The sequence below is a fragment of the Diprion similis genome, chromosome 4 (assembly GCF_021155765.1).
Source record: "Diprion similis isolate iyDipSimi1 chromosome 4, iyDipSimi1.1, whole genome shotgun sequence".
Classification (NCBI taxonomy): Eukaryota; Metazoa; Arthropoda; class Insecta; order Hymenoptera; family Diprionidae; genus Diprion; species Diprion similis.
In genome coordinates this window covers 17,664,012-17,683,783 of record NC_060108.1, presented here as the reverse complement: position 1 = coordinate 17,683,783, position 19,772 = coordinate 17,664,012, and the positions used below count along the sequence as shown (strand labels likewise).

The 19,772-nt window shown below is 36.0% G+C and overlaps 1 protein-coding gene across 5 annotated transcripts; it reads left to right on the top strand.

Annotated features, from left to right (window-relative positions):
• The first annotated feature begins 7,792 nt into the window (after positions 1 to 7,792).
• Positions 7,793 to 18,687, top strand: LOC124406036 (phosphatidate phosphatase LPIN2). Of its 5 annotated transcripts, none has more exons than XM_046881355.1 (13): positions 7,793 to 8,090; positions 8,497 to 8,742; positions 9,308 to 9,480; positions 9,682 to 10,516; positions 10,782 to 10,933; positions 11,083 to 11,294; positions 11,531 to 11,713; positions 11,937 to 12,470; positions 12,552 to 12,645; positions 12,717 to 12,984; positions 13,114 to 13,617; positions 13,766 to 13,869; positions 16,571 to 18,687. In XM_046881355.1, the coding sequence occupies exons 2-13, from the start codon at positions 8,554 to 8,556 to the stop codon at positions 16,722 to 16,724; spliced, it is 3,402 nt and encodes a 1,133-aa protein (XP_046737311.1). In that variant the 5' UTR covers positions 7,793 to 8,090; positions 8,497 to 8,553; the 3' UTR covers positions 16,725 to 18,687. The 5 variants fall into 5 exon arrangements, with proteins under 5 accessions (XP_046737311.1, XP_046737310.1, XP_046737309.1 ...); XM_046881354.1 differs by having other exon boundaries at positions 9,658 to 10,516; positions 10,791 to 10,933; XM_046881353.1 differs by having other exon boundaries at positions 9,658 to 10,516.
• The last annotated feature ends 1,085 nt before the right edge of the window (positions 18,688 to 19,772 follow it).

The window sequence follows — 19,772 nt, the reverse complement described above, 5'->3', positions numbered from 1 at the left end:
TGTTTACTCGACTATAATAACTACACGTGTGTATATATATACATATATGTTCTACCATACGTCATTTTATGGCGTGTATAATATACCTATACGTATATATATATATATGTTCAATGCGAAAAACATTTGTAGGTGCGTATAAATTTGCATTTAATGAATAAATTACGCCATAATTACCTATATGTTATCAATAACAGATACATTTGTAAAATTTTTGACAAAACTTATATTTAACTTGCAGTAACATGTTAGTCAATGATAACTGTTTATAAAAAATTGGAGTCATCATATTTTCATTAATCAAATTTCTATATCAGTTTCCTTATTTTTCGATTCTATATATTGTTTCTTTCCATCTCATTCGTCGAAAACATCCTACGACAAATTTGCGGTGAAAATAACCAGCTCATCCTCGATTAATATAGGTCAAGCTCGACGAGGTTGGAGGATTAAGAAGGTTCTCGACCGTTTGGATTATTGCATTATAGTCGATTGTTACAAAATTGTCAAGGCTAGTTTGCATGCATATATTGAATACCTTATTCATCATTACACCATTGTCATTGTTATTACTGTCAAAACATTTGTTCAATAGTAAACGAAAGGACGTAACAGGCTTGATGTATGCGTATTGCGTATAAATCTGCTGTGTGCGTGAGCAAACAGCGTTGAGTTCGTGTCGGTTACGTTTGTTTGAAGAGAGAAAAGACTACCTTCTCTTTCGCATGAGGCGATAGTTCTTCTCACTTATCAGCCAATCGGAATGAAGCACCATGTGCGAAAACAAATCGCGTGTTTACTGGCCAGCCAAGCAGCGCGACGAAGGTAAAAGGAACGAAACACCAGAGAACTTCCCGCTTCAATACGTGTCAAGTGTTCGAGTAGTGAGGACGTTGATCTTGCCCTTAACTAATTACTACTTAAACTATACATAAACATATTCCTGTCGCTGAGTTTTTGTGTTTCTACAAAGCATTTGTAACGATTTTTAAAACAAATTTTACACACAGGATACAGGAAATGATTATAAATCATACGATTGTGGCAGTATGTAAACTGCACGTTCAACAATCATGTAATTATTGAGTATGGACTAATAAATTAATTGAACGCGGTCACATCAATTAGTCTGAAATTTCAACCGCGTAGCCGCAACTTCTTTTGATCAAGTGAATCGCTGAAGGATTCAACGACTAATCATCTGACGAGTTGCAGCTTCAGTACGAGGTGAATATACTGCTGATCTATATGTATATTATATTGAAATTATAAATCATTAGGCGTAGGTTTACACATCCTGTTCAAAGCAAGTCGGCAATTGTGCCAATTATCGTCGACCGGCGTTTACAGCAAAGTTCACTCCCGCCGTTTCGCAATTGTGCAGATCTTCGCTCATCGTCAGTCGCACAATTTGCGAATGATGAATTATCCTCTGTTTTATCCTATACAAAGAAAACAGTTACTGCAGCTGGCCTGAATACGAAAGTGTCGATCCATCGCCAGTCTGTACCTACGACTTTCCCTCATCGCGGTTCATCTTTGCGTATCGGTCGTCCGCTCAACCGAAAGCGTGATTCAAATAAATTAGCCAATCAACGCTTGATCTTTCGCGCGCTTTTTTTTAAGTCCGTGCGATTCGCCGGCCGACAGAATACGAAATATTTGTACCAGAGAGGATCTCCTCTCTGTTTCTACTGATGGCTACGACGATGCCAACGTTCGCAGCCGAATGTTTCTGATCTATACGCGTCGAGTTGGTCCAATTAAGACGGTAGCAATTATCAACTCCGATAAGTTGCTTATGATTAGATCGAAATTGTTTGTCGGCCTCAATTTTTACTTGGAAAAAATCGTTACGGTACTAAAATGGATATAATTCGTCATCACCGTTATCCAACACTTGTCGCTTCTAAATCATCATGAGTTGAAAGAAGGAAGCACGAGCGAAAAACAAAAAAATTACATCAGAGCACGTGCGCCTCAGCTATTCGTATAAGCCAAATATCAGACAGATATTATTATCATTATTATACCCACACGTTATTTGCTTTATCCGTTTTTTTTTTTGCATTCTTTATCGATGTATAAATTTTATTTTACGCTATTAAAATGTCTGAAACTCGAACCCTTGGATGTAAATATATTCAAGCGCGAAAGTGAGGGAAAAATACACATATTACACAAGGCGTTGTTTATTTTATAATGAGAATAAATACTTATAATGGTCGAATGCATTCAAATAATTTAAATCAATAGTGAACTATATCGATTAATAAATCAATCAAGCCCGTTCTAACTGGATAGTATACAAAGCATATTTAACTATGTACACCTGCATCAGGTGAAAGAATTACAGAATTGTTGCATTTAACCAACGCACCTAATACAGGACCACTGTATTAAAAATAACCCAAGACCATGGCAGCCAGGCTCTTTTTCGTCAATTCAGTGCCAGGTCCACGGCCAAACTTGTCATCCTGGGCAGTAGCCAGAGGGCAAGACAATCAAGAACTTTCCACTGATCGTCTCTTAATGTGTACGTGTAAGCTATAATGCGTTGTACGATTTGTACGTTTCGTCCGTAGCTTTCTTCATTTTTCCTATTTAATTGTCAAACTAGTATTACTTGGTAAAATACGTAATCGCAAGCATCCGTATCTTCGGTAGATGTCATCCATGATGTTATCAATGCGTATGTGAGAAAAAAAATTTGAATCCAAGTTACAGCTGTTCTAATTCTTCAGCAGCTTCAAACAGTCCCACTTAGCTACGGTTAACACCGAACTGAATAAAGTCCAAACTATACACAAAAACTATTTATAACTTTTCGATATTGCTAGGAGTCGGTATATCCGATTTGGCACCTCATTAAACCGAAACGAATTGACCAAATCGGTATTCCGAAGAGTTGGATTTTCTTACGACGTAAATCCTCATCGTTCCAAAATCTTGAACCTGTTTGCTTTCGTTCATTGTTTCTCACTGCAAACGCATCGGGAATTCCGGATTCAGTACATATGTGCAAAGCTTAAACACGCAAACATGTGTAATCAACTAACATATGTGTATGGTATGCACATAAATGCACGTATTACGTATACAGCGGATTATTTCTCTTAATTTAGCTTCTTATGCTGGCATAATATTACATAATGAAATACTTGAGTTTAAAATATACTATACCTATTAAACACTCGACCGGAACACGAATTTTCGCTGAATTCAAATCTTATACGCTATAACGGCCATATCCTTCGTCTTGGTGACGCTATAATTTTTGTTCGAAACAAGCCTCGGGCAGCGTAGAACGTAACACATGGCTGGGAAACAGTCGAGTCACCATGTGGCCGTAATCTTGAGAAATAGATAAACTGTATACCGCAACAATGAGCGACAGCCGATAATATTTCTTAACAATTAAACCTCGTGTAACAAACAGGACAGGAAAAACTGCGTGCACTTGCATTGCGGGGTGGCGAGCATAATAATGACAACAGATTAAACTGACGAAGAGTTAATTCAAATGCATGGTACATGTACATAAATCTCATTAATGTTGACCAGCATCGTCAATCCAGCCCAACAAGTTATCGGAGATGTCGCACAATTGCCGTGTTTTTCATTGACCCTTGCACAAGTCAATGGGCTGTATCAACTTCGCATGATAAAAGTTTATAAGCTTGTGCTGATACGTCTACTATAAGCATATTATACAATATACCTACGTCATTTGTGTAATGCTGATTGTGAGGGATGTTAATCAGCCGAATTGCGTCACTAGTATAAATAAGGTACACTTGGTAAAAATTTCCCAACAGTTAGATTCCATGCACTTCAACGCGACTTATCGATACTACTATATATACTTATCCTATAGTGTGAACTAAGTTTGTTCGATCATTAATGATTTTGCATGTATTTGTATATATTAGGCCAGTACATACCAGTAGCTGGTGTTACCGATGTTTCTCTCTTTCTCTGTCCCTCTTTATCGCTATCTGTTTATAAACGTTTCCAAATTCCAGCGATAATCGTCGATCGAAAGTGTTGTTAGTTACAAGACTTGCACAATATATGCTTACAGGCCTATTTACATAACTAACAATTACAATGGAAATACGGCTGTTAGTCAGTGACCACTGAAAGTTAGTAAGTCAGCTGACTGAGGCATTTATGCGGTTTTTAAACTGTTACTACGTAAACGAATTGTGGTCAGTGTGAGCTGAACAAAACATCATGCTTCTAACTCTTATGATATCGTTCCATGCTTATCGTAAAAAAAACATTTGACTCATTGTAAGCTGGTCGATTAATTTCCTGTTCCGGATGTATATTTATGCCTAAGAAGGGTTGTAGTGCTTGATTTTTGAAGAAAATATTTTTTCAAATACTGGATCGTGTGTGTACAACATTCGTTCTCTTACCGTTCCTTGCGCAAACATATCGTCATACATGTGTATACTGCCGTTTCTTCTTCTTCCGTTCGATAATATGCCTTGCGGTGAATAACCCACGTTGATTATTTGATGTGCATTTACTATGGATGTACTTTTTCCATATCTATGTGTATCTCCCACTGTTTCTTTCTCTGTTTGCGCACAATGCATATTTTTTTTTTTTTTTTTACCATTTTCTTTCCTCATCGTAAAAGATGGCTTGTATACTTACACTGCGAAAATATATCTTTGCTAAATTTGTTTTTTTTTTTAGTACCGTGTATGGAAGAATCATGAACATGCTTTTGCATTAACCATACCGTAATTTGTTTTTAATTTAATGTTGCATTCCGTGAACCCGGGACGCAAATCGTGTATTTAATTTGTTTAAACCCCTATACAGTTAGGATGATCGATAGAAGGAGAATGAATTACTGGGTACAACAGGGCGAGAAAATGGGCTTGTCTATTTTTTATTCTTCAGTTCTCCCATCAAAAGCTAGTAATCTTTCTCTAAAAGTGCTTGTCATTGTTATTTGCTATTCGCGATTCATTATGGTCGGGTATAATTGGCGGGTCGTTAAAATCAGTGAGAATAATTTTGGCACACCTCCGAGTATTCGTCAGATATACGTTTACAGTTGTAAATTATAATTATGAAGAGACCGGATATTTCTCATTATACAACTACGGATAAATTATGAATACATTCTTCATCTCTGACCGTTTCAAATGCGCGCAAGTATATGATTTATTGCAAACGGTTTTTTACACTTTTTACATAAACTGAATGTTGAAAACATAAGGAGTTGTGTATAGGAATGTTATAATGTCGTAATTGTAGATACAAAGGTAGGAAAATTTTTTCACTTTTCCTATTTCTCTTTCGTTCTCTACTTCTCGTTTTGGCTCTGCGTCAATATTCCCCGTGTTGAGATGAACAACAAGTTACTTGAAACGGAGCCAGCATCGTATCTTCATCTGCTACAGGAGGTAGACTGATGTTACGCAACCAGATATCTTTTTTAGGTAAACCTAGTTTTCGTTTTGAGGCAATTTTTTCTCCTACCAAGAGAATGTATTTTGAAATCATGCCAAAATCTTCGCGAAACATCCCGAAACTTGTCTCCAAAGTCAGGTGGATCCTATTTTTTATTTTCACCACTAAAGTGAGTCAGAAATTCGCGTGAAGTGACCGAGTTTGCAGAAAGAGCATTGTCCTTCGGCGTATCGGATAATTTTCTTGAAAAAATTTTCTTCGTTCATGAATCTATTGTCAATCTGTAGGCTTATTATTTAAAAACAAAAAAGAAACTCATGCTCGAATTTATCTAGTCTTCACGGAATACTGCGGTAGATAAGAAAAATTATTCATTCCGAATATGGGAATGATGATAAGATGAGAGTGACGCGCTTCTTCCGTTTTCCCATAACACCGGTATATCCTGTTAAAACGTAACCATCGACGTTACGAGGCTTTGATCCTCAATTAATTCCAGATTTAACATTTCCAAGACATTCAGCACTTATGACATCAGGAATTTCCAACATTACTGACGAGCGATTATGACAAAGTGCTGTTCGATAGCCAGACGTATCATCCTTGGCCGTCAAGCTGATACCTTTTAATCGAGTTAATCAATTGACCGTTAGTCGGTACTGAGCTGTTTGTCTTATGAAATCATTTTTGACGATTTTTTTTTTTTTTTTTTGCTGTTCCGCAGAATTACAAAGTGCAAAGTTTAATTCGATTAGATTACACTGCAGTATTAGGCTGCATGTTGATTGCTTTTGTTAGCCTTTGTTAGCTTCGGGTTAAAACGATTACCAGCATTGATTCGTACAGTCCAAAGAATTAATTTACCATGCCATTATAACCTTGGGCGAAATGTTAGTGCTGCTGTTTTCGTCCAGACATTTTTCATTATGGTGTGATTTCTAATTGGTAAATAAAAATAATTGCTCAACACAGGGTTACAGTTCACGTACAGCAGGTAATTACTTTCGGTCTCGACTCCATTGTGAGCATCGTGTTCTAGTTTGACCCCGCCGAAAATGGAAAAATGCATGAACAAACAGCTTTTATACTTGTGCAACTATTATGAAATTTCTGGGTGATACTGTTGAAAATATTTCAAATTTTAAAGAAGGTATAAGGAGACGCTCCAGCTTTCAAGAACTATACTAGCTATAGGCTTCTTCGCCCTATCTTATACAACTTATCACCCCTACTCGCGGTGAATCAATATACACCTTATGTGTACAGAGGGCATGCGGAAAGGGAGTATAGGAAGATGTTGTGTAGGCACCTACGTACTTTGATTGATCAATACAAGCAACGGTCACTTTCACTGTCTTATGCAAGACGCAATATTACATGAGTTCGGCACGCACACATGAATCCGCGTATAAATGTGTGGTACACCCGTCGAGCGTGAAATAGCAAATTACTACAGGCATTTCAGTCGTTTCGTAATATTCTACTGCACCTGCGACCTCAGTAAGTGTAATTCGTATACTGGGATAAATAACGTTCGTAGCGTATAAAAAAGAACGGAGGAGACAAAGCTGTTCACGATCAGGACCGTATCATTTGGAGAGTGACTTGTTACTTAGGCCGTGATAAGTGTTATACTTAATAATGAATTTTGCTGCTCCAAGAACTGATTTTTGGGTTTTTGAAGTAGACCCCCCACCTCATAAAGTCATTTTCTACCATTGTACACGCAAAGTAATTTCTTCCTAATTACAGCTCGGATTCCATGTGATTTCTGTGTTACATCCGTTCTTGACCGACTTATAGATTAGTCTCATTAGAGTTTCTCGAATTCCTTATACGAAAAAAGGCTTGGGGACGGATTTACTTCAACATTAATCGTTTCTGGAAATAACAGAATAGCGGGATATTGATATCTATAGCAGTACGACCAAAATTTTACTTTCATATAAGTATTGTTTATGTTAATTCTTTTAACATTTTATTTACAGCCTACTTTGAAGAAATTATTATTACTCGCAGTATATTTATAGGGTGAAAGTAACTATTGTGACCATTTTAACAAATATCTTCTAAATCTAGGGACTGCACGCTATTTCATTTCGAAAAATCACGTTGATTAGTAAGAGCAACAACATAACTATATTTATCTCAGTGTATAATTACTATTTTTATTTTATTTTTGAAACCGTATTATCATATTTAACGGTGGTTCGGAATTCCTGCAACGAGTTTAGCAGCATCGCTTTAAACCATTTTCGAATAATTTACCAGCAAATATGACTCACATCCGAGCTCTACACGCTCGTGTTACGTGTAGTAACACCTACATCACGCATGTTCTGTACTTTGATCGCAGGTTTACAGAAGCCCGCGGTTCAAACGCAACGGTCACGTGGAAACCCCGACTTATCGATCGCTGCTCCTAGCCGCGATGATTGGCCCAGCTTAAAGTCACGTGACACTTGACGTAAGGAACCTGCCGTCTGCTCAGCCGTCGAGCGAGCAAGCGTCTGTCTATTATATCAACTTGTCACAGAGAACGAGCCATCGCTGGCCGTCGAGGGAACAAAGGAAGATCGCCGTTGCTTTACACGGCGACGACATACGACGTCGGATTTTTGACGAGTTTTTTAATCGACACACACAGGCATCGAGTGCGTAGAATTGTTCCACCATTTCATTCATACGTATAAATAATATCGTTTTATGAACTAGTTGAGTTTATAATCTTTTCACCGACACGGCTTTGTGACTCGCGAGTGTGTGAAGTAATGCGCGGTTGAGTATAATGCCAAATTATCCGTAATAAGGGTTTGTGAATACGTTGGGGGAGAGCTGTAGTATTGTCACGGAATTATTTTGACAATTATCGTGCTTTTTGGCTCGATGACAGCTCGCTGTCAATATGGTTAGGTAAATTATTGAAAGTCATGGGACAGGCTTTGGAAAATTGGTGAAAATTTTATCAACGATTTATATTTGAATCCGTGAAAGCTTTATCTTTAAATCACTCTGCACTTTATATTGAATGTCTGACAATAAATCGCACCCTCTTATTAGGCGAACATCCACACAACATCGAATAGACCTTTTTAAAGGTCTCAAAAACAGCCCAATATGTACAGCATGAACTACATTGGAAAGTTCATCAGCAACTTCAGGGACTTTTACAATGAAATAAATGCTGCTACCCTAACTGGTGCCATTGACGTGGTCGTTGTCGAACAGCCTGATGGATCTTTTGCCTGCTCACCTTTTCACGTCAGATTTGGAAAACTATGCGTCCTTCGATCGAGAGAGAAAGTGGTGAGTTCTTTTGTTCCCTGTAATTTTTAAACCAAGTTTCACACACTCTGTTACTGCATAATTTTCATCTTCATAAGTCGTATTGTAAATATCGTGAATATGACACTTTTAATGCCAGCTAATCATCGTGAATCACATAAGTTTATAATTCTTATAATTATTGTTATTACATGCTGCTTAAAATAATTCAAGATTGTGATGCCAATAATAACTTGTTTGTTTAACCATTCATCTTCGTTCCAATACATTTCCAATTTAGATTTCTTTGTATTTTGCACATGAGTGATAAACATGGAGGCAAATATATGGATGTGTATCCGTAGCGTAATGAAGTAGATTACATATCGTAAAACATCTTTTTGGATAAGTGTGTTTAACATATAGTTTATGTATGTACCTTATGAAGGTTGTTTTTTTTCTTAGGACCAGCAGGCTTCTTTGATATTACAAAAATGTTATCCTCTGTGTGAATGACAAAATAATTTATTTTCCCATTCTTAATACTTAAGACTGGACACGTCATTTCTGAAACAACTAAATGATTCTTGTAATTTATTTGGTACAGGTTGACATCGAAATAAATGGAGAACCACGTCAAATTCATATGAAGCTGGGTGATTCTGGGGAAGCTTTCTTCGTTGAGGAAGTCGGCTCCGGAGGTTCACCCACTGACACAGAAATTCCACCACATCTTGCATGCTCTCCAATTCCACACGACAGTTGTTTTCCACAGCAAAGGTAAGTGAAGTCACTAACAGCATGGTTTATACCATTGAATCATTTGTCAACACTCATTCATTCAAAGTCGAGATTACATGTTTTTTGTTCTCTATTTCATTTAACAGAAAAAAGTCAATTTTCAGATCTCAACATTATAATTTTCATAACTCATTCCGCTGTTCACGCTATTCTTAGGGAGAGTGGAACTTTGTTTCTCAGGTTCAACCTGCTCTCGGAACTTCCACAAGAACAACGTGAGAAACTACTCAGAGATTCGGTGTTGTCAATAGAGCGTGAAAAATGGGAGGAAATGTCAGCGCTGCCGTCAGACGAGCGCGAGAAATTTCTTGTGGAGCAGTTTTCAGACCTCCCAATAGAGCACCGTGAAAAATGGCTTCAAATAGCATCAATGACTACAGAGGAACGTGACAAAATATTTCGCGAAAATTTCGGCGTTATATCTACCGAACAAAAGCAGAAAATGATACGAGAGCAATACTCTGCACTTAAGACTGAGGACAGAGAAAGACTGTTTAAAGAAAATTTTCCAGAACTGCCTGTAGAGCAAAGACAGAAGTTCGAGTTTGCTTTGCTCAGTGATTGGAAAGGCAAGGAGGAAGAAAAGTGGGATGATAATCAGATTGACTCTAAGCACGATGACGAGGAGATATTCAATATGGATAATATCGATGGCGAGGAACCAAACCCTGCCTCGGCTGTAGCACCTGTGAAAACCTTCAACGCTGTTACCTCTGATCAGAGAATTCGTAAATTAAGCGTTGTGCGTAATGATTTCCGGCCAATAACGGATGACCCTCAAAGCAGTTGCAAGGAAAAGTCTAGTGACGAATCAAACATTTCCTTATCCAAGAAAAATTCCAAGGATGAAACTATTGAGGAAACCAAAAGTAGCAATGGATCTAAGAGAAAACGCAAGAGGAAAAGCATTATGAAGAAGAAAGGAGTGCAAAGAAAAACTAGTAATGGAAGCAGTAGTCAGACTGAACTGAGCGAAAATGACGTCGTAGCTGCCGACGAATCTCAGAGCGAACCTGTAAGTGAATTTCGATTATAGTGCTGAAACCCAAAAAAATATTCGATCAAATAATTGCTTCATTTTATTTCCATATATTTCAATTTCTTTCTAAAAAAAAGAACTGTTAAAAGCAATTTACGGTTTTAGTTGCTTATTCCTTTCTTTTTTTTTTTGAGTTTTTTAATATTGAGGATGCTCTTTTCGTACCCTTGAAGGGACTTCCATACAACATTCTTTAGATTCTCTTAAATTTATTAGATAATTACGAATATATTGATTAAAGATGTTAAAGGGGCCGAGTCCAGTTGTCGAAGTTGAAACCAATAACGCTTCAGCTGAACCTACCGATACCCACTCGTCACCCTTGTCGCAAGAAATTCCAGTTCTACGTCAAGAATCAGATTTTCATTTCTTCAGTGACACAGAAATCACAAAGTAAGTCTACCTTTCATCAATTCAACATAGAAGAAGTTCAGATAGTGAGGGTACTCTACCATAGAGAAGCCAAGATCAAGTTAGCTCAGATATTTTGTTATTCAATATTATGTTTCTTAATGTGAAAGCATCTGGTTTTATTCAATTAGAAATCGGGAGTCTAGGCCTCGTTCTCCGGTGCAATCTGATACAGAATTTGAGATGCGTAAGCTCACTGAAGATAGAGCTGAAATTGAGGATGAAAAGACGCATCAGCAGAGTTGGAGATGGGGAGAATTGCCAAGCCCTCCTCCCGACTCTTCACTATCATCGCATAGGGGCTCGTTGAACACTTCGACAGCAGCAAATCAGCCTACTGACTGTAAGTATGAAAGTTTTTAGTACTCCACTAAAAAACGTAACAAGCTTTGAATGTCTGCAAGTACCCAGTTGCAAATTCTTACAAGCATCAATTCCTAAGCAAATCGCATTCAACACAGACTTTGATCCTTGTAAACTATAACAATTTTAAGCTTACCTTTTCTGCCCGGTATCATTCATTCTTGTTCTACTGCTAGCCATTTTGAAAATATATGCTAAATTTAATTTTGATGGCAGTCGACGCTCATCAATCGATTTTGAGTCGTACATTGGCCTACATGAAGCGGACCAATTCTCGCTTTGTACGTAATCCGGAATCAGATGGAATATATTTGAGCGATCTGAATGCAGATGAACTTGACCCCGAAGTCGCTGCTCTTTATTTGCCAACGTCTCATCGCAGGGCAACTATTGCTAAAGGTATTACTACTCATTTTAGTCTTTTGCTTACAATACTTTTTCCTCTCTTTACCCATACTTATGCATGAAACATACTGAGCTTTTTGTCCTGCTTCTTGTAATTAATCATGCGAACTGTGTATAAATTATTTATACATACATGAACGAATTTTGTATTATGAAACAAGAGATACTTAGTGTAAAAAACCTTTCAGATTCCTAAATTTCTTTCTTCATTTGTTAGGTGGAAAAAGTGTGGATGAAGAAGATGCAGAGTCTGGGAATGGTCCAAGTCTACCCCAGAGTCCAAACAGTGTAGAAGGAGCCATCGGCGGTCCTAAATCGCTTGACAGTGATTTTGAAGAGCCAAAACATTCCCTATTCGATAGTAACGTTGATGTGACGTTGTCTCTTTGTGGTGGCTTAGATTTCAAGGATGGACCTTCCGAGGAGGCATTCCATCAAAACTTGCTTCACTTTGAAGATGTTTGTAATGATCCAAAACTATTCGAAAATCCAAGTTTGGTCATCAAAATTAACGGAAAGTTTTATAACTGGGCTATGGCCTGTCCTATCCTCATGACCTTGGCTGCTTTCCAAAGGCACTTGCCCCAGAGTGCCATCAAGAATTTATGCGCTCGTTACATGCTAACCCCAGTTCACGAGGATGAGAAACAGCAAAGTGAAGGCAAAACTGAGGGTCGCACTGGTTACAGCTCTTGGTTTTCATGGAGTCGCTCCAGTCAGCCATCTAAAAAACAAAAGGATCTATCAGAAGGTAATTAATTTGTCATTTTCCATCGTCAGTTGCAATATGTTGTACAAATAAGTCAACTGAGAATTCTCTGTTCTTCACTAGTTGATGGCCCAGTAATCGGCCAAACTCAGCAACAGCTTATTGAAATTAAAGAAGCTCCTCCGTCGGAAAGTGTGCCATCAGTTAGCATCAGGATGTAAGTCTTCTATTCTACGTGTTAAGTATGATGAAATTAATAGATATGTATATATGGTATTTATTTTTCAGGGATCAAAAAGAGGAAGAAATAATCGATCTACACTTGGGAACTGAAGCTGCAGCTCAGACTAGCTTCCCGAATACGCCGGAAGAATCGCTTCTTGAAAAAGGAGAAAAGACACATGGTGAACAAGAGGGAGAAGGTTACAGTGGCAGCGAAGACTCTGACAGCAATCGCAACGAACCGCAAGGAGTTAAAATACCAATGGAAAGAAGACCTTACTATGAATCCACCGAAAAATACAGAAAGACCCTGCGACTCTCCTCAGAACAAATTGTGAGCATCATATTACTCGATATTGTCAATTTTTACAATTTTTTCACAATCAAATACAATCTGTAGTGTCATTAAAAACGAATAGACAGAAGAATTTATGTAAAAAATTTCTGTTCTTACGTTTTCTAGGCCAGTTTGGGTTTGAAGGATGGTGCAAACGAGGTAGTGTTTAGCGTGACAACCGCTTATCAGGGTACAACGAGATGTAGATGTCACATTTACAAATGGCGTTGGGATGACAAGATTGTTATATCCGACATAGATGGTACAATAACGAAATCTGACGTGCTAGGACACATTCTACCGATTGTTGGTAAAGACTGGGCGCAATCAGGTGTTGCTCAGCTATTCACCAAGATTAAAAATAATGGATACAAGCTGTTGTATCTCTCTGCTAGAGCTATTGGCCAGGCTAGGCTCACCAGGGAATATTTGAAGAGTATAAAACAGGGAGATTTGTCCTTGCCTGAAGGGCCTTTGCTGCTTAATCCTACGAGCTTGCTATCAGCATTACATAGAGAAGTTATTGAGAAAAAACCAGAACAGTTTAAAATATCTTGCCTCAGCGATATTCAAGCCTTGTTTCCCGAAGACGCCAAGCCTTTTTATGCTGGATATGGAAATCGTATAAACGTGAGTTTAATTTGCATTTTCTGTTGCTACGCTAAAATGCGTTATGAGTACTGTCTTCAAACAAAAAGAGTTTATGAATCAAGTAATATATCAATTGCTTGAAAATTTTTATACTAAAATTCTTACACTCTTTCTTTTCATGAACTAGGATGTCTGGGCATACCGAGCAGTGGGCATTCCGATAGTAAGAATATTCACGATCAATCATCGTGGAGAATTGAAGCACGAGCTGACGCAGACATTCCAATCCTCGTGAGTAATTAATTTTTTCTCATTTGTTTGTCATCGCTATTTAATTGTGCCACTGGAAGTTGGTTGCTGCGATTATTCGTAGTGCTCGGTGGTTTGTGAATGTAATAATCATAGTTTAATTTATATCGAATCCCTAGTATTTATATACTTGTTTAATATTGTCAATTATTTTTCTGTTCCTGGTTAATTTCACTTGTTCTCCTTCCATTTCTAGCAACCTACGATTTCTTGCAATTCCGCAATTATTATGTAAATACAGGAAACTTATCATCAATTTTGATGAAAAACTCTGTTAACAAATGTTTCACTCAGTATTAAAAAAAAAAAAATACTCCTGTCCATCAGAAATGTCTAATTTTAGCATGCAGTCAAATTGTAATTAGAATAGCTTTGGAGAAGTAATTCAAAATTGAGGTAACAAAGAAGCAAACTAACCAAAATATGGCATTATTTTTAGTCTGGTTCCATTCGCATAATATTATACAAATTTGAAGGCTGCACGTTTTAATTAGGATTCTAATTACTTCTTTAATATTGCACGTTTAAGTTTTGTACAACAGCCTCTTTTGCTACAGATTATTTTTGCCTTATACATGTGAATTTGTACAGCTGTCGTTTCACAAATATTAATTTTTCACACGATATTTTTACTAGAGTAATCTGTCTGCTTGTAAAACCATAAGGCAGGTCTTTTTATGGCGATCCCAAATGTGCATCAATGGGAAAACTGGCTAAATTTTTCTCCCCAATTTTTCGATTTTCCGTACTACTATGAATACTTTTTCCCTTTCATAGCCTAACGTGTGGAACTACTCGATTCACTTGGGCAAAGATAAGCTGGCATAGGCACACTGCGGGTGTGTAGCAGATTAACCAATGTATATGGATAGTGGAATTTAACAAAATTCTAATAGCACTTTAGTCGTTTTGACGCGGGGCTGTTTTGTGTGGTTGCAGTTACACGTGTCAGAGCGGAGTGGTCAATGACTTGTTCCCGCCATTACAATACCACTGCACTTCTACAGATGACAACGCTACGATAGATAGTTAATCAATGAAAAATTCCTTCACAAGTCAATGAAACCTAGTCAAATTTTGCGACGACTATCGACTTGCCTTATTATTTGTCAAAATAATTTAATCAATGGTCGTCGTTTTCGAATTTTCCCAGTATATACTAAAATCCAGCTCAGCTAGTCTTTCATAGAAAATGGTATTACCTGCCTATGTTGGAGTAGACTTCAGCCTGGTACTCATATCGACTCAGATCAAAAGTATACGCACAGTATAGATATACATACATACATATAGGTTTACAAATGCTTGAGATTGTACAAAGAGAATTTGATCAATTTTTTTGTTTCAGTAGTATCATGGTGCTAGTTGCATTATAGTTTTTTTAGAATTAGTTATATTTAGTAATTTTATCCGTGATTCATGAGACAGATATTTCGTACTATTTAATTATACAAGTTTTGGCAGCTGTTTACCATGAGGCAGCTTCCAAAATATGATGATTTCAATCCCTCAATTTTCTTGAGAAAATATTTATTTATATTACCGTGACAGCTGGACTGTGTTGACTATATATTTCTTATAAAATTTTTTATTTATTGTCGAAAACCGATGACGTATTTGGTTGTACATCTGCTTGCTCCTTCTCTACTTATGATGTATAGGGTAAGCACTTGACACAACACACTTGTTTTTTGTTCTTACCTTAATTTTTTTAAATATACTTAATTGATGATTCATTTGGCTTTCTTCACGCTCAGAGTTCCACGATTTAATTAATTTTGATGTCATGCATATTTCCTTAATCATCATAACTGTCAATGCAAGATTTAAGTTTTTAGAGTTTGGGTTTACTGATGTTTTTTCGTATTAACGTATGCAATTCACTACGCCTGGTGATCTTCCGATACGTTAGTTTGCGCAAATCACAAAACTGTAGTTATTGCGCCTTATACACATTCATGCATCAGCTTAGTTTCACAGGGTACAATGTCCAGATCCATCTAACACCCTAATGATAATTTTTATGCACTTATCTCATGAAAACAATTTCTAATCAAACCTTTTATCAATGGGATTCGATTGATAAAATTCGTCGTATATTATTGAATTTTCTACTATTATGCATCTAGTAAACACTAGATGGTCTGCAACTTGGCTACTCGCCTAATTCTTACAGTTATATTAATTACAGAACGTTTTTATGAGTTGAGAATATTTTCATTGACTTTCTAACACCATCATAAAATTGAAAACTTACCAATTGATACCACAAACGATTTTTGCTGATATTCTGTCATGTACATTCTCACAAGCCATGTCTATTTGCATTCCTTTCATACTTTTATTACAACTTGCTAATCTGCTCAAATTTTTGAAAAACAGACAGACTACATATTCACTATTGAGCCTTCATTTTCACAAAATCACTATCTACTACTGTCATCGTTGCTTAGCAGTAAAACAACAATCGTTCTTAACAGAGTTCACATGGACATTACTGAGCCGGTGCGAGATACTGGCATTATAAATTGAATGTCATTTAGCCCGGAAGGAAGTGCTGTGTGTTATACATGATTTATCTGCTGCTAAATCATTACTGCTTGCATACATCACGTGTGTTAATTAAATGTTCACGTCGTAAGCCAAACTTGTGAAATTTTACTATTTCTGTTTTATATTTCAGGTACTCGAACATGAGCTATATCGTAGATCACCTATTTCCCCCTCTGCCTGAAGATGCAACCGACGAATTTAGCAATTTTGCTTACTGGCGAGAGCCAATTCCCGAGTTGCCGGATCTAGAAGTACTAAGCACTGAGACACAAACTACGCAATAAATGTCTTCACTCGTCACCTGAGCAATAATAAATTGCTCATTATTTATTAAAACAGTTGTTCTGTCTAGCTAAGTTTTATACTCTGTGTATTGATGCAGCTGATGATCCGGTTGACGTGTTGCTACGAAATATTTTTTCTTACTATTCATTCAAAATTGTCTCAACTACGCCAATAAGAAACACTTTGTTGCAATGAAAGAATTGATTTCCTGTATTTTTCATAGCTTTGTTGTACTTATTTCGGTTTTGTTTTCTTTTTAAATGACTAGTAAATGAACGACAATTTTTACTTTACTTTAAGTTACGAAAACACATAGTCTGCGGTGTTTATTCCAAAAACATTCCAAGATAGGTGATATATAGTGAAATACGTAACTTGTGGACTTTGGTTGTTTATTTATTTGTCAATCTCGGTATTAGTTCCTTACATCGCATACGTCATGCCGGTTTCATACTGCACCTAGCAGCTTAAGTAGCAGGATCGCCAGCAGTTACTTGAATGAAATCATTACTACTTGAAATCTGAGAGTTGGGTAAGCGTTGTCGACGCGTTTTGCTTTTGCATCAAGAGAGATGAGAAATTAAATCTGTAAAAGATTAGTATCTATTGCTTACAACGTATTGCCAGCTTTTCACTTAACGTGTTTCAATTGTAAACCAATAATTCAGGTGTATAACATTTACCTCTTATCTTGTCCATGTTACTCAGACATTTATTATTTATTTTCTTCAATTAAGATTTCTATTCAGTTGGTGTTACAAAATGATTATGGCAAGTTGGAACATAAAAGAACTGACTTTGGGATTGTGATATTACGAGCAAGAGGATAGATAAATCCATATTTAACTAAATTTAGTATCTGTTCAAATTGTTACACAAACTAAAACGGATCTAAATTACTTTTGTAGATGTATTGTTTAATTTATTTGATATTTTATAAATTACTTTTTAAGATTTCAGGGTAAATTCTCTATAAACATATTGTAATGTTAGTTTTGAAAGGGTGAAAAAATTGAAAGAAAAATTGAAGCGGTAACATTTTGTTTTTCATGTGATAAAGTATGATAATAGTTGACTTCGATTAAAATGACTCAATCTTTAATATTTTCTTATTATTGTATGTATTATCGTTACTCTCCGTATTATTTTTGTCATCAAGTCATTACGCAACGCTGATTGACAATGCAATGCGTAATTACTTTACCAAAGATCATTTTCCACTTATATTATACATAGATAATCATACTTTTATATTTATAAAACCCTTCGATAATTTCTTAATTTAATTTTTGTCTCGTGTGTTTATTTGTAAAAAGAATTTGATGTGAAAATTGGAAGCATATGGCATTGGAGTAAAAAAGATTGAGACATTCACATCTAGTTAGAATTCGTAAAATTACCATAATATCTTAGTTAAAATGATTGATTATCGTTTAGTAAGACATGTATATATTATAAATTCTAAGTTATAAATTAGTCAGGTCTGTAAGCCAAATTATGTAAAATATATAAACTTATTTTGTAACCAGGCATTATTGATTCTGTTAGTTGAGTATTATATTATTGTATCTAGTAAGAAAATTCAGTTTTCATTTTAGAATATATGTTTGAATATTTCTTTCATACTAACTGATAAATAATTCGATATTTCGAGTTTTCTTGTTATTACCAATCCTTTTGTTCAGGTAATTTCGAGTAAATATGACGATCTGAATTCCTGTGATTTGAGGAACATGAACAATACGTGTACACAGCTATATTTCATTCGCTCACTTCGCTTTACATTCAGTGTCGTCACATAATTGTTGCCTATAAACGATACGTTTTAGTGATAATGATCATGAATTAATGTATTTTAATAAAAACCTGTTGTTAGAGAGCTGATATTGCTTTTAGAATGTCGAACTTATTCTAACACATTGAGAGCGGAGCATAACTTATTAAGATTGTGATTCCAAATTGGAGGAGTAAGTCGCTCGCAATGAGATGTATTACATATGTAGATTCACTTTGATTAACGTCATTCAAGAAGAATTGACCAAATTTCCCAGAAAATTCACTCACTATCTTACACGAACATTATTCACTCCGCATGGGAACAAACACTTAGTATCCTCTGAGAATAAGAATAATTATGCCTTTTCAACCTATTACTATCAAAGCGAAGCATTCAAGAAAACCTTATCAGCCGGTAGATTAAATAATTAATTATGAAAGTTTGAAGTAAATATTGTGAAGCTCTCTACACAACAGTTTATTCAATGTAATAATCATATCTTGTAATCTACACAAGTTTCACATAATAAAGGGAAAAAATAATTAATAGTTTTAGTATTTTTAATTCATAAAAGTAGTTGATAAATTTATTTATTATTATTTGTACTTTTTTCAGACGGATTGCGTTGGAAAGTTTGAAATAACACTCTGATATTCAATTCAACCTTATCAGAATTGATTTCAAATACCATCCAAACAATATCTTTCAGATTTAATCATTTTGGTACTAAAGTATAAAAACTGTAATTTACTTGTTAAATAAAAGTAGCCTGATATGACGTTAGCTCATCATGACTGGCCTTGCCGTCGTCCTCATTGTCAGAAATGTCCCATGATTCTACAGAAGTAGTTCTTCGTTTTTTATGATTATTTGCTGTGATTTTGAAAGCCACTCTTTTAGAATTTTCACAACTAGATTTTGGAACAGTTCCATTGAGCCAATGATATATAATCTGTTAATTAAAAATATTACCTACAGTGATTACCTACATTGGTATCAGAGATTGTCATAAATAGTTTTTCCAAAGTATTATACGCATGAAAAGGTTCAACTTCGTTTGAGCTTTTCACTCACCCATGTCATACCGACGATCCAAAATATAGCAAATCCCAACATGCAACTCATCATGCATTGAATGAATACGTACAAGGTATGAATATTGTGTATTATTTGGTGATTATATTTTGAAGTAAATTTATCTTGGTTTTTGCGCTGCTGTCCAAAGATTTCAAAACCGTTTGTTTCTAATAACTGCATGCTTTTTTTTATC

Bases quoted from the DNA above. Each gene is read 5' to 3' on its own strand.
- LOC124406036 (XM_046881353.1), top strand. From the start codon at position 8,554: ATGTACAGCATGAACTACATTGGAAAGTTCATCAGCAACTTCAGGGAC. The intron at 10,934-11,082 runs GTAAGTCTACCT...TTATTCAATTAG, and splicing joins AGTGACACAGAAATCACAAA to AAATCGGGAGTCTAGGCCTC. The intron at 13,618-13,765 runs GTGAGTTTAATT...TTCATGAACTAG, and splicing joins GATATGGAAATCGTATAAAC to GATGTCTGGGCATACCGAGC.